General features: G+C 39.3%; 1 protein-coding gene across 1 annotated transcript in view; it reads right to left on the bottom strand.

The window, feature by feature from the left end:
• LOC147604212 (etoposide-induced protein) overlaps nucleotides 1-5,853 on the bottom strand; it is a 50,051-nt gene extending 44,198 nt beyond the window's left edge. The window contains exon 1 of the mRNA XM_086795257.1: nucleotides 5,638-5,853. Within this exon, the coding sequence (XP_086651383.1) occupies nucleotides 5,638-5,792 (155 nt within the window). The 5' untranslated portion in view covers nucleotides 5,793-5,853. The remainder of the gene's footprint in view (nucleotides 1-5,637) is intronic.
• Between the last annotated feature and the right edge of the window lie 13,194 nt (nucleotides 5,854-19,047).

The following is a 19,047-nucleotide window of genomic DNA, read 5'->3' as shown; positions in this document are numbered from 1 at the left end:
AATCATTCAATATTCTGCCTCTGCAATCACCATGCCCACACTTGTGCTGTTCCATTTTCACAGGGCCATGACAACAGCCAAGACTGTGGGCTCGCCCACGGCTGTCATGGTTGGGAGGTGAGTCAGGCCTGCACCCCCTTGCTTGTTTGTTTGTTCATTTGTTTGCAGGATTTGAGTTTCGAACCAAGATCGATCACGAGGGGATCCGTGGGGATTTGACAAAATGAGTAGAAAAAGGGTGGACAGCCACCTAAGTTTATGCCCAATCAGTCCAAGTTTATGCCCAATCAGTCCAAGGATGCAAAAGGGGGCTCTAAAAAGAAGCCGGAGGGGTAAAAAGGATGATCCTAAGCTGTCCAGACAGCACATTTTTTATTGCCTGAAAGAGGTTGGCTACACATGGGAATAAGCTATTCATATGTTCTCATGTTACCGTCTTCACATAATAGCAGGTCAGTGGCCACCTAAGAAGATTTTTTATGCCCGACAAAGATAACCTTTTTAGGCGTGCTTTTTATGTAGGAGCAAGGATCACATGAAATCTCAACGAGTATGATGCACGTGGACTCTGGAGACTGTTTGGGGACTGTTTTGAATCAAGAGGAACATGCAGTGGCTTTTGAAACCCGCCGCCTGCAACATGCAGAAATGCATTTGCAAGTTTATGAGAAAGAGTTACTAGCCGTTATTCATGCCCTACAAACATGGAAACATTATCTTTTGGGGGCTGAACTTATGGTTAAAACAGATCATCAGAGTTTACGAAACTTTCTCACACGACCTAAACTCTCAGAAAAGCATTTAAGGTGGCCAAATTTCTTGTCCATGTTTATTTTCAAATTTTGCATACTCCGGGCAAGAAGAATTTGGTAGCGGATGCCTTGTTACGCAGGCCTCAAGTGCATGCATTGACTACCGCCTATCATCAGGACTCGTTAGGGGTGCGAGATATGTACTCTTTGGACACAGATTTTCAACTTATTTAGGCTGATTTGAATGGTGGTATTGCTGTCCCATCTTATTCGATACGAGATGGTTTTCTAATGATGCAAAACTGCATTTGTGTGGTCCAAGAGTTGCACCAAAAGGTTATGGAAGAGTGTCATGCTCCTCTGTATGCAAGTCATCGTGGCATTCTGGCTACTACATAGGCTTTGGAAAGATTTCTTTTGGCCAGCTTTACGCAGGGATATTGAAACTTATGTTCGTGAGTGCCTAGTGTGTCAAAAACCCAAATTTGACAGCCACAAGACACCTGGTTTGCTTCAACCTTTACCCATTCCACAGGATCCATGGGAAAGCATTGTCATGGATTTCATTATGGATTTGCCAAGATCGGTACATGGTAATGATGCTATATGGACTATCATTGATCGCTTTAGCAAACAGGCACATTTTATTCTTGTGAGGAAAACAATCACGCCAATGCACATGGCAAAGTTGTTCTCGTCTCAGATTTTCAAACATCATGGCATGCCCAAATCTATCTTGGGGGATAGAGATCCTCGGACCACTAGTTTGTTTTGGCGGGCATTGTTTGATAACATGGACACAAAGCTAAATTTTTCATCATCTTATCATCCTCAGACGGATGGCCAGAGTGAAATTGCAAATTCAACTGTACTTGATTTGCTCAAGTGTTATGTATCTGAGCAGAAGACAAATTGGGAAAAGTATTTGCCCTTGGTTGAGTTTGCATACAATAATATTGTGCATTCTTCAACTAACAAGGCTCCGTTTGAGATAGTTTATGGCAAGGTGGTGCTACCACCTATCTTACGAACAAAAGATGAAATCTTTGCGGCAGATGAGTATGTCTGAGATTTGGACATTGTGTTTGCAGAGGTTCGGACGTAGAAAGATCTCAAGCTAAGCAGCTCACAAGCACAGGCAAGAGGTTATTTTCAAGGAAGGTGATTGGGTGTTACTTAGGTTCGAGAAAGCACGTCTTTGAAAGCGGCCAAGTAAAGAAGGCCGGTATCCTAAGCTTTCGAACAGGTATTATGGGCCATTCAAGATCTTGCAGAAGATAAATGAAGTGGCTTATAGATCGGTGTTGCCCGATCACTAGAAAATACATAATGCATTTCATGTCAGCTTGTTGAGGCCTTATGTGGGCCCCCTCCTATGGAACCAGTTTTGGAAGATCCACCAGAGGTGGATGAGCTTGAGGAGGTATTGCCACCTGAGCAGATAGTTTTTCATAAGGAGAGTAAGCATGCGGGTGGCAAGCTAGTACGCAAGTAGCTTGTGAAATTTAAAAACTATTCGGCTATGGACGCAAAATGGATGGACGAGGATTATTTTCAAGATTATCCAGAACTTCTGAAGGCCTATCTGGAAGCTTTTCAAATGCGGTTAACTGCTTAGAAGCCGGGGGAATGTCACAAAATTCCTCATTGCTTATGTTTTCTAGCATATGGAGCCTGACATGACATACATGTATGGCTTGTGGAGCCTCACATGGTGTGTTTATATAGCATATGGAGCCTGACATGACAGTACATATATGCCTCATGAAGCCTAACATGATAGTACATGTATGGCTTGTGGAGCCTGACCTGGTGTACATGTATGGCTCACGGAGCCTAACATGATGTGATTTACCGGGACTAGCTATCCTAGTGATTTTCTGTATTTATGTTTTGGGAAGATTCTGGAAGAATCATGAAGCCCTCAACACTTTACTTGATACAAATGGACAGATGGGTGTTTCTTCTAGTCTAGCTGCACTCATGTGTGCATGACTTTGATTTTATATTTGGATGACTTGTCTTGTTTGCCTGGACAATGCTTGAGATTACTCTCTGTGTTGTCCATGGGACCCGGGATGCCTGGACGCCCTGTGGACATGTATGTGCATACCTGTTTGGGACTGACAGGTAGTCTACATGTGTTTTGCAAGTGGTAAGTGTCTCTAAAAACCCAATTTACAGTTTTATGATTTCACATACTAATAATTATGGGTGCAGGCCCACACTCACTTATAAGTGACCAAACAACTTATAAGTTAATTCACACTGGGCAAGGCTTATTTTAATACACGTGGCAACCAAAAGACGGGCACTAGACAAGGGACACTGGACAAGATCTGGGCAAATTGCTTGTAGGCGCCCCATCCTCGATCTAAAAAGCAACGTTTCACATATTATTGGCAGGCACTCTCTATTATTGAGAAGAACTCTGGTTTTGCTCATGCGCATGCTTTTTTGGAGGATAGAGAGCTGGTCGACCAGATCTCGAGCTTCCTACCGCCATCCATTGCGTCAAATATCAACCAAGTGGAAGGAGGGAGCTGGTCGACTACTTCTGGAGTTGTCTCTGGTGCTGGCCAGCTGCTTACAACCCTTGAAAAGCTGCCGATGGTCTCCCTCTGGAATAAGTCAAATGATCTGAGTGTTGGGTTTGCAACCGGACCCAAGGCGTTTGTAGAAGCATGTATGATTGCATGTAGAAGGGGTCCAGTCTTAGGGCTACCCAAGAACAGAGTGCCAAATTCTTGACGTGGGCATTGGTTGTCGATGAAGATCTCCAAGGAGCTGCCTTCTCACACTACCCTTTCAAGTGCCCATGTTCTATTGTTCCACCCAAACATGGCAGAAACAATCTCCAAGAGAGCACACAGGGCAAGTAAACACTATGTGAAAACGGAGTCCTACCCTTCCCTCTTGGTACTTGCTACCATAATTGCCAAATGAGAGCTTACCAATTGCAAGTAGAGTCGACGACAACGGAAGTCTTCGCAAGTGAAGTGTCTGGAAGGCTGAAATCTTTAATTTGTCGCGATCCCTGTCATTAGCAAGAGTCAGTGTCCAAGGTGTGTGAACCCATTTCTATGGTATTGACAACTGACATTATTAGGAGCATGGACTAAGGTCTTGTAGCCCACAAGCCAAAGGGCCACGACCCATGCGTGGGGCGCCCATGCCACCATGCAAAAAGGGCTTTTTTCACCAGCCCATACCCTAATCGGCCAGCTCTTTCCCCCTATATATTGATACCACTGGCTAGAAGGCAGTGAGCCCTAAACGCACATATACAGTCCAAATCAGGGCTGAAGCAAAAATGCAGGTATTACAGCCTGTAGAGGCAAAAACGCGCATCAACTAGCTGTCCAGCAGAGGCTACACTGAGGGGCCAACATTCAGCCCATTACATCAACCGTCTGCTGCAAGTCATATGGTCAGTAGAATCAGGGTTTTACAGCCCACAAGGTCAGTCCTTTACATTCATACAGCAACATAAGAAAATATACCTACTCCAGAGATTCATCAATATTGTGTCCTCTCTCTCTCTCTCTCTCTCTCTCTCTCTCTCTCTTGCAAATTCAGTTTTGAAGATCTCTGCACTATCAAGTAAAAGGTTCCTCTAAGCTTCTGCATGTAACTGGTAATGCCATGTCTCAGGCGGTCGGGTCCCATGGTGAAGAAGGGATCCTATGAGTAGGAACACTGCTCGTTGTTGCTGCATCTTGTTGGAATCGCTTGTGAGATGCTCCCATTTTTCTCAAAGATGTGAATAATGTCTGTCCAAATGTGGCGGACGGTCTCCAACAGGTGGAGTGCTAGAACCATCTATGGTCTCACACCATCTAGCACACCAGTTGTACCAAGCAAAGAAGTTGAGGTTGAGTTCCCAGCCCTGGGCCTTGGCACACTTAGGTCCATGCAGGTGTTGGTGCGCTTTGAAGGCCAGGATGGAGAAACCCAAGGTGAACCTAATTCTTACTTTTGATAACTGTGTATTTTTTTGCGCATTCATCAAACAAAATTTCAATATATAACCAAGACCTAAGCCAAGGAGGTACTCAAGTCTCATCTACTCAAAGGAAATCTATGGAAACTTTCCACACTGCAGCATATGAATATGTGTCCGGGGTTACTTTCCACTTGTGGGTGCTTAAAGTTCTCCTCTATGTGGAATGCTTCTTTGGAATTTCTGGTCTCATGCTGCATGTGAGTGTCATGGTTGTCAATGGTTTTGGAAGGTGGAAGCAATATCTAGTTAAGTTTTGAGGATAATGTGCAGGTTCTTATACACAATCAGTGTGCAAGTTGTTGTGCAGTGCAAATGGGTCCTCTACCAGCTACAGTCAAAACAAGATGTATCTATGCAATTTATGCACATTCTGCAACTCCAATGTGTCTGTAAATGAGCCTTCCTTAGCTCACCCACACTCCAATGAGTGTTCCAGATACTCCAAAGTAGCCAACAAACTGGGCACCCCACACTCAGCACCAATTCCCAAGCAGTGGTTGCCATCTATTCAAATCATCCACATCCTAACCTATGGATGAACTCTATGCAATCCAATATCTGTTCGATTGCTTAAAGTTCGATTATGGAAAACAGAAAAATTGGTAATCTACCAGCATCAGAGAAAGCATAGCCCTAGACCTAACAGTTGCAGTTGTCTTATTTCTCAAAAACAAGAACATGCAACCATAGGTAAAGTACATCTGGTGTGAATGTGCAAACAAAAATGAATGATGTACCAGCACCGCAGATAGCATAACCCTGACCCTAAACTTATGCTAATTCCAATCCTAAAATCCACATAAGTTTCTAAATTTAACGTTAACCCTAACCCTAACCCTAACCGTAAGATCGACATATATAGAAGCAAGGGAATCGTACCTTCGGCAGAAGAAATAAGCGCGATGAAGGCAGCAGGCGTCCCTGAAACCGGCAAACCAGAGAGAGCCAGTCTTGATACAAGCGATTTTGAGTTTCTCCATCTGTCTTGAAAGCCCACGGTCGCGTTGTATATCGTGTTCCTGCAGAAGAGCCATCTCGAATGAAAAGCATTGAACTGGAGACGATACCTTCTAACGCGTGATTAGCGTAGCACATTTGTATATATATATATCTAAAAAATAAGGCACCAAAACGTTTCTTCAAAGCTAATAATTAATTTGTTTTACAAGGTTTTTGCACCTGACATTCTAATGCTTGTAAATCTTCCCAAAAATAGTTACTCCAGATTTTATCCGCCTCTTCACAACGTGTGTCTATTTGCAGTCCATCAAACTGCATGAATGCCCTCTATAGCTCTCTGGAGTCCGACCTTGTCTCTCTGCACATCTAGGGTTTGCTCTCTCTCTCTCTCTCTCTCTCTCTCTCTCTCTCTCTCTCTACAATACGCAAATTGCACGGGGTTGGGGTTGTGTAAGGGTGACGTGTGGAGGAGGACAGATGAAGGAGGGTGCTCGGGTTGTTTAAGGTGAAGCGGGGGCAGACAAAGACCGGGAGGAAGGTGAGGCGAGGGCAAATAGAGACTGGGAGGAAGGTGAGGCGAGGGCGGACAGCGACTAGGAGGAGGTGAGGTGGGGGTGGAGGAAGTATAAGGTGCTATATGCATATTAATTAATGCCACCGGGGATGGAGGAAGTATAAGGTGATATATTACCTTGTTCTAGATCAACCATATTGCATGTTATGTCATCCTTAAGCAATTGAACTCTAGTAGAAACTAGATCTCGACCAAATTTAGAAGGAGCTGGTGGGGGTTTAGGACATTCCCTCCAATGTCAAAACTTCAGGATCACCCACTATAACAGATGGTCCAAACTCCTCCAAACCCATAAACATTACCACATGATGTTTCATGTTATGTCATCCTTAAGCAATTGAACTCTAGTATAAACTAGATCTTGACCAAACTTAGAGGGAGATGGTGGGGGTGTAGGACATTCCCACCAAGCACCCCAATGTAATGTGAAAACTTGGGGATCACCACACTATAACAGATGGTCCAAACCCATTAACATTACCAGCACCAAGTATATTATTGAATGTTTCATTTTACAAGTCACAATAATAACTAATTATGAAGTGCATCCATAAGTTTTTATAATTCAACCGATGTTGCTTTGCACTATGCTATGGTGGAGTAGTATCGGTTCCCTATACAAAAGCAGGGCCTAGTCTTGCGCTTGTATAGGGAATAGTATTGATTCCCTATACAAGAGCAAGACTTGAGTCTTTCATTCAATGAGATAGATAATCTTATGTCTTTTTTATCCTCCACAATCAAAATCTAAAAAAAGAGAATATCAATAATCCACAATGTGGTCAAAAATGAATTTAAAAATACATACTTGCATATATAAGTCATTTTTTACAATAAGCAATGGAACAATCATCCATTGTAATAGAGTACTTGTGAGCTCTTCTCTTCTCTATTGGAACAATCATTCCATTGCAACAGAATAGTTCTGAGCAATGGACAATCATTCTATTTTGCAATAAAATACTTGTGAGAAATGAACAATCATTCCACTGCAATAGAATACTCATGAGCTCTTCTCTATTCTTGCTTGCATATATGATATTTAATCTTTCTTGCTTAATGGACACATGCTCCTCCTTTTGTAAGAGAAAGCCATCGTGAAAGGCTGTCTCCTTTGGCCTCCATCTAGGCATAGAGAGCTTTACCTTCATCCCATTCGAAAAGGAGCATTATGGTGTGATGCTGGACAACCTAGCGCACCTACATCAAGAAGTTACAAACATGCATAAATCATATTTCCATGTCACATATCAAATATCATAAGTACCACATGAGTGTTACATGTATGTCTAGTACTAGCACGCATACTTTAGCGACTAGGCACTACCTTGCCTGCTTTACTTTGGAGCTATTTTCTTGTGCATCACATCAATCGTGCTAGGAACGCACCACGTTCGACTGAGAGGAGTCACGGTCTCGAATGACTGCCTTCGTATAGTGCACCCCATGGAGATGACATCCACACGACAATCCATAAACCTTATGATACCTTCGCAGAATTCCACAAATAAATACATATGCATCACATGAATATAGTATTCCAAACAAATAAGTAAGATTCTAAACAATAACACCATATTCACATTCAAGCAGTGTAAACTATTGCAAGCTCGACGAGACATTACAGCTTTCCAATCTAAACTTCGACTAAGTTGAGTTCCTCCAACCAGAACAAATCCTGGTGAGGTTTTCTCTAGATTCTCTCCTTCTTGGGATCATTTCTAAGTCTTAATTCCATAATTATATCTAATCAACTTTACTTAAGGTCCTTTATGTATCGAAAACAAGGGTCATTCTAGGGTCATTGGTCTAGTTGTCTTATTCGGGCTTATGTTAAAAAATCTCTAAGGATCTTTTAGTCAATCTTAAGGATTTCAACTCCTTCTCAATTTAAGGACTCTACCTCTTGAATTGAGCTCAGCCAATTCCTTGCTTTGATATTCTTAACTTTGATCTTTAGAACTTATTCATCACCTAGAGTCATTTGACTTGGTCTCTTTAGCATACTCAAGAACTCTTTTAAGGTATAATCTTGCACTTGATCAAAGTACTCACAATTCCCTTGATTAAAGGATTAATTAGAATTTTATCTCTCTTAAATAAATATTTCTTGAGAGAGATTGATCCAATCCAATCATATTAAATATGATTTGATTTTCTAGAGTCTCTTCTAGGGTTTTGAGCTAATCTTGACATTTATCCTACTTGCATAGAGAGTCCCTTCTCTTTTTTCTCTCTCAAATTTTATTTTATCTCTAAAAATTTCTCCTTTTAGAGTTTTCTCTCTCTAGCGTTAGTTAGTTGACCTTGCACCAAATTTAAAGAAGAACTCTAAATATTTATCCTATCCTGATTAAGCTGATATTTTTTCCATCTTAATGCTATTTTCTCTCTCTATAACCCTAATCTTACTTTCTCTCTCTAGGAATAGGACTAACCCCAAATTCACAAGTTAATTATAGTCATTCAAATTAAATTCCATTACTCATAATTTACTCTAAAGGCTAATGTAGACTTGGGAGGCTAATCTAGACTTGGAATAATCTCAATTTAAAGCATTTAAACCAATTTTGTCTCTCTAAAACTTGATCTATCATAAGGCTATTCCCATAATTTAATAAATTTGATAAATTCTTCTATGGTTGGGAATATACTCTCCCAACATTTAATTCTCTAAGGTTCAAGACAATAAAAGGGTTTATCGAATTTCTAAGATTTTACCAAGTTTGGGCATTAAATTAAAAGCAAAAATGGTACATGCTAGACCTTAGAGGTCTTTGGTCTTGAAAAATATGCTGAGATGATTAATTTAATTTCCTAATTTGATTTAATTCAAAACTACCAGTTTAATACAATAAGGGTAAGAAAATCTCATCTCAAATGGCACGTGTAATTCACCTAAAATCTTCTCCTCATTCATTAGGGCCTGTGAGCAGCATGTCATCAACATATAATATGATGACCAAAAATAAACTTTACTCCTCTTTACATAGAGGGTACTCTCGATTGGACTGTTACAAAAAATGGGCAAAAAACCATTTGCAACCAAGTATATGTTTATCTTCTCATACCATGCTCTAGGAGCTTGCTTAAAGCCATATGAAGCTTTTCTTAACCTGTATACTTTAGACTCATGTCCCTTCTCAACAAAACCATGAGTGTGACCTCCTCATGCATATCACCATTCAAGAAGGCAGTCTTGATATCCAATTGATGTATATTCAAACCATGATACGCCGCCACAATGCAATAATATACCTATTCGTAGTCATATGAGATGTGGGTGCAAAGGTCTCATCATAATTTATGCCCTTCTCCTGAGACTCATTCATATGCTCTGACTCTAACTACTTGTGCTTTGTTTACATACCTAGCAAAGTGCAACAAGCACATCCCAAGCATGCTTCACAATTTTACACGAATGAATATGAGGAATTATGCTCCTTTTCACTGAAAGTGCCACTAATGCATGTGTATGTACATCCCTACCATCCCACCTAGCTTGTTCTGCTGTGAGAGTTATAGAGCAGGCAGATGCCATAGTAACATCATAAATTGTATGACCATCCAAAGTACATGTACTATACTATTGTGTTGGTGAGACACAATGCAAATAATAACATTCCAAAGTCCTTTAGTGACTAATACATGGCGCATCATATAGGACCACAATGGGTAGTTGGTTCCATCAAGCTTATTCTTAGTGGAAAGCATCCCAAATACATCATTACTTGCCATCTTGCCATTTTTACTCTAGCTATTGAATATGAATTAAAGATGCGACGTTGAAGATGATGATGGCCCTGTTTACACGCCAATTGATGCTGATGGTGTACAAAAAAGCCATTATTGAATAAAAATAGTTCAACTGTCACTCCCTCGAGATGCCTACGAAAACCTCAGCATGCAAATTGTTGTGGAAATAAGAATTGTGGAATTATTTGATATTTTATGTGATATTTATGGTACACTTATTTGCCACATGATCGTGACTGGCTACGTGCGAGAGCGTGGAGCAGTGGTCGCATCATGTTGGGCGGATAAGCGAGACTTAACGTGTCTTGTGTTTTTGGTGAGCAAATCAGTGCACGGAGTAGCATGGGTGGTGCGAGGGATTTTGGCTGGTGTGCGGCCGTCGTATTTTGATATGCGACGATAGTTACCCGCCCCACCCATAGTTTCATTTAATTAAATTGCAACAACTATAATGTAAATAGCCAAGCTTGGGGACCATGTTACTTTTTGATATTGATGGCCCAAAGTGGAATGTATCAAGCTATATTTGTGAGCACTTGCTTTTTGCTAATACATGCATGAGGAAGCGTTACTTTTTGATATTGATGGCCCAAAGTGGAATGTATCAAGCTCTATTTGTGAGCACTTGCTTTTTGCTAATACATAAGTACATGCATGAGGAACGCTTCCTCATGCATGTACTTATGTATTAGCAAAAAGCAAGTGCTCACAAATATAGCTTGATACATTCCACTTTGGGCCATCAATATCAAAAAGTAACTTGGTCCCCAAGCTTGGCTATTTACATTATAATTGTTGCAATTTAATTAAATGAAACTATGGGCAGGTGACCATCGTCGCATATCAAAATACGACAGTCGCACACCAGCCAAAATCCATCGCACCCACGCTACTCCTTGCACTGATCTGCTCACCAAGGGAGTCTTTATGAATGCCAACAACAATTGATCATGAAAAGCAACTCAAATTTCAGCATATCCCAAAAAGCAAGAAAAAATTCTACTGTGAGCCCATCCCAACCTAGGGATTTCCATCTACCCAAATCATGCAATGCATGTTGTAATTCATCCATGGTGAATTCAACCTCCAAATCAGATGCCTGTTGTTGCTAACAAGAGAGAATCCTATTCACATTGCAAAGCAACCGGTGTCGTGCATCCATAGTTCTTTAAGTGATTCATTGGGGGCAACAGCATTTCTTTATACACATGGTGGCTAAAGTTCCACGAGGAGAGTTGGGTATTGAGAAGGAGTTACTAAAGGAGATGTTCCAAAGTCACGTAACACACTAAGTAAAATAATTTGAGGCTTAGTAGTTAGTGTTTTTTTCTCTTTCAATAAATCAAAAAACCAAAGATGTGGGAGTTAAGAGAGTGGAGTTCTTAAAAATTTCAATCTTTTGTGAGTGTGATCTTAAATCAAAATCTTTTGATAGGGTTTCAAAGTGCACTTTGGCTTTTCAAAGTGGCATTTTTGGTGATGAACTTTCATGGTGGAGTTAACATTTCTTTTCATGATTGGTTGGGGAGATGTTCTTGCTTGTATTTGGATTTGTTCTTTTGCCTTATCATTTTGAGGTGTGTGAGGGAGTTTAGATTGGTGTGGAGTTTGAGAAGAAGAGTGTGTTTGGGAGAAGTGTGAGAAGAAGAAGGGTATCTACATGACATTAGGAGAGTGAAGATTGATGTGATGTGGTTTCACAATAGCAAAGGCGTTTCTTTTTATGCTCGCAGAGGACGCTTCATGATTGATCGTGGGAGGAATGATAAACCCTATTTTTGGTACCAAAAAAGTATCAACAAAGTGTTCTACATCGGCAAAAATAATTATTTTATCAACCTTTGATGGCATTTATGCCTTTGTAAAATTTCATTGTAATATTTTATGACCACTTTGTAAGTGATTGGCTTTATTAGCAAGTCCATAAATTTGTAAAAGCCAATGCATATTTAAATTTGTTCCTTTCTTTGGTATGAGAACCTTAGTCAACTAGAAAAATAAAGCCACAATTTAGAACCTTAGGAGAAGCAAAAGTTGTATACTTTTTAAATTTGAATAAAATATCAATAAAAGGTGGGTTGGGTGGTTGGAGAAGTGCACGATTCATGGAAAGGAGTTGTGTCTTTCTTTTTCCCTTCTCTTTTAGTTTCTTGCTTCTTGCATTTCTTCTCTATGTTGTGTAACCATGTTTCCTTTTAGTGATGGAGAGAGTGAATAAGAAATCAAGAAAGCACCATAGCTTAGTTGTGTGTGTGATTTTCTTGTGTTAATTACCTTCTTAATCCTTCCTGAAGCTTAGAGCCAAGCTCTCAACATATATTTTATTAGCTTTTTACCCATAAATATGGACTACAAGGAGGGCATTTCAATGTGGATCAATGGGTGGTGGGGTTGAATAAGAGGACACAAAAGATTAAGGAAGGTCCAAGTGATGGGTAATACCATGGGCCACACTTACACCCGCCACCATGGTCCCCCCATCTAGAAACATGCATGGATAGTTATTGACAATGAGGCTTAGTGCAGGTGCTTGAGATATAGGTTCCTATTGATGTGTGTACTAGATGTAGAATTTGCGCGTATATTACAAATGTCATGCATGGAAAAGTTGGGCTCGTCTAGAAACTCCTTCTGGCGAAAACTCCAACACATTGCTTTCTTGGACACTTGTTTGTATGCTTTCTTCGACACTTATTTGTCTACTTTATTTGACTCTTACACATGGTTTGAGATAGGAAATTGAGTGCTGATGTATAGTGAGGCTCGCGATAAGGCAAGTGTGAATGAGGCTAGGTTGTCCATGAGAATGAAAGAATTTAGGACATGCACATTGGTAAATTGTGAACTATGGGTGGCTCGGTAGATAAGGCCAACTGGATTCGGGCACGCTTTTTGAGCCTCTTTCTGAAGTGTTGATGGCTCTTTGGCCCACTTTCTTGAAGCATGGCAATGTTGGCAAAAAGAAGTGAAGCATTACACCTTTGAGGTGAAATGTTAGATTGCTAGACAATATTGACCTTGGTGTGCGGATTTGTATTGACCTCTTGGGCATCTCTACCTCGCTGGATTTTAGCATGGTTATAGGCATGTTTTATGCCTTAAAGGGAGATGCAGATCCTGATCCTGGTTGATTATTGGGATTCTAGCAGCTTCAGTTACATTGTTAACTCTTCTTTGTGGTCAGGTTATCTTCTCGATGAAGGTTGTCATGGGCCTCTCTCTCTCTCTCTCTCTCAATTTTCTCACTCATTTTCACGTCTTCTCTTCTTTTATCTTTCTCCTTTTCTCTCTCTCTCTCTCTCTCTCTCTCTTCTTCTTCTTCTTCTTCTTCTTCTTCTCTCTCTCTCTCTCTCTCTCTCTCTCTCTCTCTCTCTCTCTCTCTCTTTCAATTTTCTCACTCGTTTCTTGCTTCTTCTCTTCTTTTCTCTTTCCCTCTTTCTCCTCCTCCTCCTCCTCCTCCTCCTCCTCCTTCTTCTTCTTCTTCTTCTTCTTCCTCTCTCTCTCTCTCTCTCTCTCTCTCTCTCTCTCTCTCTCTCTCTCTCTCTCTCTCTCTCTCTCTCTCTCTCTCTCTCCGTGTGCTTTCTTAATAAATAAATAATTAATAAAATTAGTTAAATTTTTCAAGATTTTTTTGGGTGACACATGAGCCTACATTGCCATGTGAGCCTATGTCGCCATGTGGCACTTTTTTGTTCAAAAAAAAATGTTCAAAAGATATGTTTTTAACCCCAAAAAGGGATATTTGTTAGGGTGATAATTTGGCACAAGTGAGTCTATGTTGCCACATGGCTCTTTTTCTTTTTTATGATATTTTTCCCCCTCAATTTTTGAATGTATATGTGTGCATGTACGCGTATGTTACATAAGTAGAGAGTGTGCATGTAAAGTGCATGTAGGTGCACTTCACGAAGGTGCATGTGTGCATTTTTAATTTTTAGTTTTGTTTTAGTTCTCAATTTTTAATCATTTATGTGTTTATGTGTATGTATAATTAATAGGACGTGCTACATTACATATGTGCAATGGGGTTTTAAGGTTTCGGCTTACCGATGTGGCCTCATTGAGTAAAGGTGCAGAGTCGCTTATCCATCCACAATAAAAGCCCACGATAAAAGCCTTCATATCACTATCGCCAGCTTTGCTGGCACACTTGATTGATCTTTGTCTTTCTAGTTTTAGAGTTGATGAGTTAGTGTTATTTTTACAGCATGATGGCACACATAGTTGTTGTGGGGTCATGGTGATCTTTTTTATCCTTGGGGTTGCTCAGCCATAGAAGTATTTTGTATGGCACTCTTTGCGGTTTGGCTCTATGGGTGGCTCTTCTTTGATGGTGGGATAGGCATGGGTAAGTCCACTGCACATGGGCAAGGTAGTGTCTCCTACTACTTGGCATCCATGGACTCCTCTGACTTCTCTGAAGATGGTGTCAGCACACGAGTCAAGGTGGAACCAACTGCTCTCTATTCTTTCTTAAGCTTTAGGGTTGGTATATCAGAGGCATGACTTTTAGTCTCTCCACTCCATCTTTGGTATGGCATTTGATGGCATGGTTGCAAAGGCTTACGATGTAGGTTTTTGTGACTTTGGAACCCAAATGTAGGGGTTCCCTTCATAGAACCCTTGTGTTTCCAATAGCTTGGTTGGGATCCAATGAAATGTCATCTCTAGGCTCGAACTAGTGTTCAACGTGAGCACTTGAATCTCTTTGGCTTTGGAGGTCTGTGAGGTTTTTGGGACCCAAACATAAGGGTTTCTGTCATAGAAGCCTTGAGCTTCTAACATCTTGATGAGGATCTTGTCATAGAAGCATTGAGCTTCTAACATCAAGGGTCTGGTAAAACTCTATTACATGGGGCTCTTGCTTGGAAGATCTTTGCTCATGGATAGCCTTCTAGCTGGCTACTAGGTATTTAACTGGGCATCAAACTTTCCTTGGCTAGACAGAGTACTCTTGGGTACCGACTCCTCCTTCAATGACCTCCTTGAAGGGTTGTTTTGATGTTGAGGTTTGGGAGGTGGTCTTCATATTTACTGGTGAGGTTTTGGATCTCCACTATGTTTCAATGACACAGCGAGGTGAGAGGAGTGTTGAGTGTTAGGGGTTACTTGAGGTGATGAATTGTAAGTGGAGGACAAACCTTAGGATGACGTTGATAGGTGTGAGGTGTCCTCATCCAATACGGGTATGGTAACCAACCTAAATCTTAAGCTTTTCACTAATAATCTGCCTTGCATTTGGCTACAGATCCCCAACCATACCACTTCACTTTGCATGCCAACTTCATGGCATATCTTTAGACCATCCACATCTTTCCACCTAGGCATAAGGCTTCATCAACACAAAAATAAGGATGTTATTAAAAGTGCACCTATTATAATTCAAAAAGTGGTAATTACAAATGAAGTGGATGCTCTGATCATTCAATAGAGAACAAGAATTTCATAGAATCCTTGTATATCAACATGTTGACTGACATTAATTGTTGATGAAGTCACTCATACATGCACTTAAAATGCTTTTTTAAGTGTATGTATGAGTAAATTAAAAAAAAGACCATACAAGGTAATGCGAGGAGATGACATGCAACTCTCATTTTAAAAGTATTTAATCATTTAGATGAGCACTTTAATTGATGAAAATGATTTATTATATGGCTACATAGCATATGACAATGTACTTAAACGTGTTTAACAAGTGATTTATTATATAGCTACATAGCATGCGACAATGTACTTTTGTGTTTGACACTCGTTTTTTTGAAGTCATTTAAGAGTGTTTTGCTAGCGTGTTTGACAAGTGATTTATTATATAGCTACATGTGACAATGTAATGTGTTTGATAAGTGATTAATTATATATCTATATAGCACGTGACAATGTAATTACATGTTTGACACTCGTTTTGAAGGCATTTAAGACTATTTTGCTAGCTTGTTTAATAGGACACCCAATGATTTTTTTGCTATCTCTAATTAATTTATTATAGCCTTAAAACAAATTTTAAAGGTATAATTACAATGTTGTTTTTAAAGGTATAATTACACTATTTAAAAAAAAAGATATAATTACAACATTCTTATATCAAATTAGATTTAACAAAATATTCCTTATTTAGAATAGTGGACAAAGGTATTTCTTTTCATTTCTCTCTCACTCTCTCGATATCTTTATGCTACTTCACGAAACCTCTCCTCCCCTCGACTTCCCTCTCTTCCTCTTCCTCTCCCTCTCGTGCTCTTTGTTGGGCTGAGCATGTCCGTCTCTCTATTTTTGATGCTAGTGTTGGTATTGAAGTACATGCCACTAGGGTAGATTCAGACCCGCAACCCTCCTCTTCCTATTATGAGAATATATTTTAAGCTCTCTTAAAAATATTATTCTATGCTCTTAGATAATTTGAGGATGCTTGGATTATCTTTGTGTCATGCCAAATCATGTTAATATCATGGGTGATGCCATTTTAAATATTAATATGTTTGGTATACATTGACGTATGATTGGGGCCTCCAATGTTTGTTACAGTTAGTTTGTATGGAAGGGCAATTCTTGGGTTACTTATGCCTGGAAAACATGTGTGTGGTGATGGTTTGTATACTTATGGAATATTTGTTTACCAATTTATTGTTGGTTATTTTTATAGGTGAAGAGGATTCAGAAGATTGAGGAGAATGCCACACTATTATTTGTTGGCACACATTTTTGTAAGCAAGCTTTGTATATACATGTGCTAGCTTGTGCACATTTTGATTTATTTTAAAATCTTTGATTTATCAAGCTTAGACTTGAACTTAATACATTTATAAAGTGTGATATGCTTTGACCTTAGCCTCAATTTATGGATGCTTTATTTTGAGCATAAGAGAGTGACGTGCAAGTAAAAGCACCTTTTTGTATTTTTGGAGACTATGGCCTATTTTCGAATGAAAGAATTACATAAATACTTATGTGTGGGGAGAGGCCACACATGAGGGGGGAAGATTGCACCCAATGTTGAGTTGTTGTCCTTGAGCTAAGTATTTTACATGTTATTTATTCAATTCTTGAATATTTTAAACTTGTGGTTTTTGATGAGTTAATTACGTTAGATAATCTATTTTCTTGCAAGTCTCTATTTTCTCTATATTCCTAGAAGTGGATTCGTGTCTATATGGTATCCAAGCCATGGGACTAGGAAGATGGAGGAAAGATTTAAAATCTTGAAAGCATAAATAAAAGGTTTCATAAATTGTAGGCTTTTATTGAAAGGGCAAAGACCAAAAGACAAAGGAGGTGGTAAACCGCTAAGTATAAACTACAAAACCACCCTTTTTTGTGTAAGGAAAAAGGAGAAGACATTCTTTATTTTTGTCAACTAGCTCAGTGCTCAGGTTGACTCTAAACCAAACTGACATTTTTGATTCTTGTCAACCAGCTTAGTGCTTAGGCTAACTCTAAACTAAACGTGTCTCATGACCCTTTCATTTCTAAGTTCTCTAACTGCTCTTCTATAGATGACCTACCTCTTGGCTTACACAAATCTCATCCAAAAGATCATAAAATTGGAATAATCCCTAGAAGCTCTCTGCCATGTAAAGCTCCAGTTCTTCTCATTAAAAAGAAGAATGGGACATATCGAATGAGTATCAATTATCGTGCTTTAAACATGATTACTGTTAAGAACCGATACCATGAGTGGATGACTTACTAGATAAGCTCAAGGGAGCACAAGTTTTTAGCAGAATTGACCTGAAGTCTTGTTACCATTGGATTCGAATGGATGAAGGAGATATTTTCAAGAATGCTTTTAGAACCCAAAACAGTCACTTTGAGTTTTTAGTTATGCCATTTGGTTTAACTAATGCTTTGGCTACAGAACGATGAATAGAATATTCTTTAAACATCAAACTTTTGTTGTAGTATTCTTTGATGATATCTTAGTTTTCAGTAAGAATAAGCAATAGCACAAATAACATTTGGAAAAAGTGTTCTCACTTCTTCAAGAGAATAAGCTCTATGTCAATTTGGAAAAGAGGAAATTCTTTCAAGAATAAATTGATACTTAGGACATATTATTTCTGTTGATGGTATTTGAGTAGACCCCAAAAAATTGAAAGCATTGCTAACTGGCCTAAACCACGTGATATTCACGAACTTTGATATTTTCTTAGATTGTGTAGCTACTATAGAAGTTTGTTAGAAACTTTGCATATATTGTCACACATCCTTTAACCAAACTCCTTAAGAAAGCTAGAAATTTTAATTGGACTGGTAGACATGACCATTCCTTCTTTGAGCTTAAGAAAGCACTGACTCATGCACCAATTCTAACACTACCAGATTTTCAACGACCATTCTTTATTGTAGTTACTGATGCAAGTGGACATGGTTTTTGTGTTATTCTCATGGAAGAAGGACATCTCATTGCTTATGAAAGTCATAAGCTTAAACCAGCATAAAGAAATTATAGTACATATGACAAGGAATTAGTTGCTATTATACATGCTTTAAGACTTTGGAAACATTATTTAATGGGATCTGAATTTTTAATCAAGACAGACCAATAGAGCATTCGTCATTTGTTGACCCAACCATTTATTTTTGACTGACATATCAAATGGGCTTTATTTATCCAGAGTTTCCAACCCATGATCCAATGTTAACCAAGCAAAGAAAATGTTGTGGGGCAGATGCTTTAAGTAGACGTCCTAGTGTTCACAACATTTTTGTAATTCAGAGGGAACCTTTGAGTCCTATGAGAGAATATTATGATAATGACACGAATTTCTTTGAGGTTAGGACTAAGCTTGAAGACAATAATTAGAACCCTATTGGTGATTAGTCATGCCATTATGGTTAGCTTTTCTTCAAGAAGAGATTGTGTATCACACAACCTTTAAGACAATTCATATTAGAGGAAATGCATCAACCACAATACATGGGTCATCGAGGTGTTTCAACTACTTTACAATTAGTCTCTAGAGAATTCTTTTGGCCTTATCTTAAACAAGATGTAGCAA

The sequence above is a fragment of the Cibotium barometz genome, chromosome 62, assembly GCF_041138505.1.
Source record: "Cibotium barometz isolate CiBa-2024 chromosome 62, ASM4113850v1, whole genome shotgun sequence".
NCBI classification, from domain to species: Eukaryota; Viridiplantae; Streptophyta; class Polypodiopsida; order Cyatheales; family Cibotiaceae; genus Cibotium; species Cibotium barometz.
The sequence above is the reverse complement of the archived record's forward strand: the minus strand, read 5'-3'. Positions and strand labels throughout refer to the sequence as shown.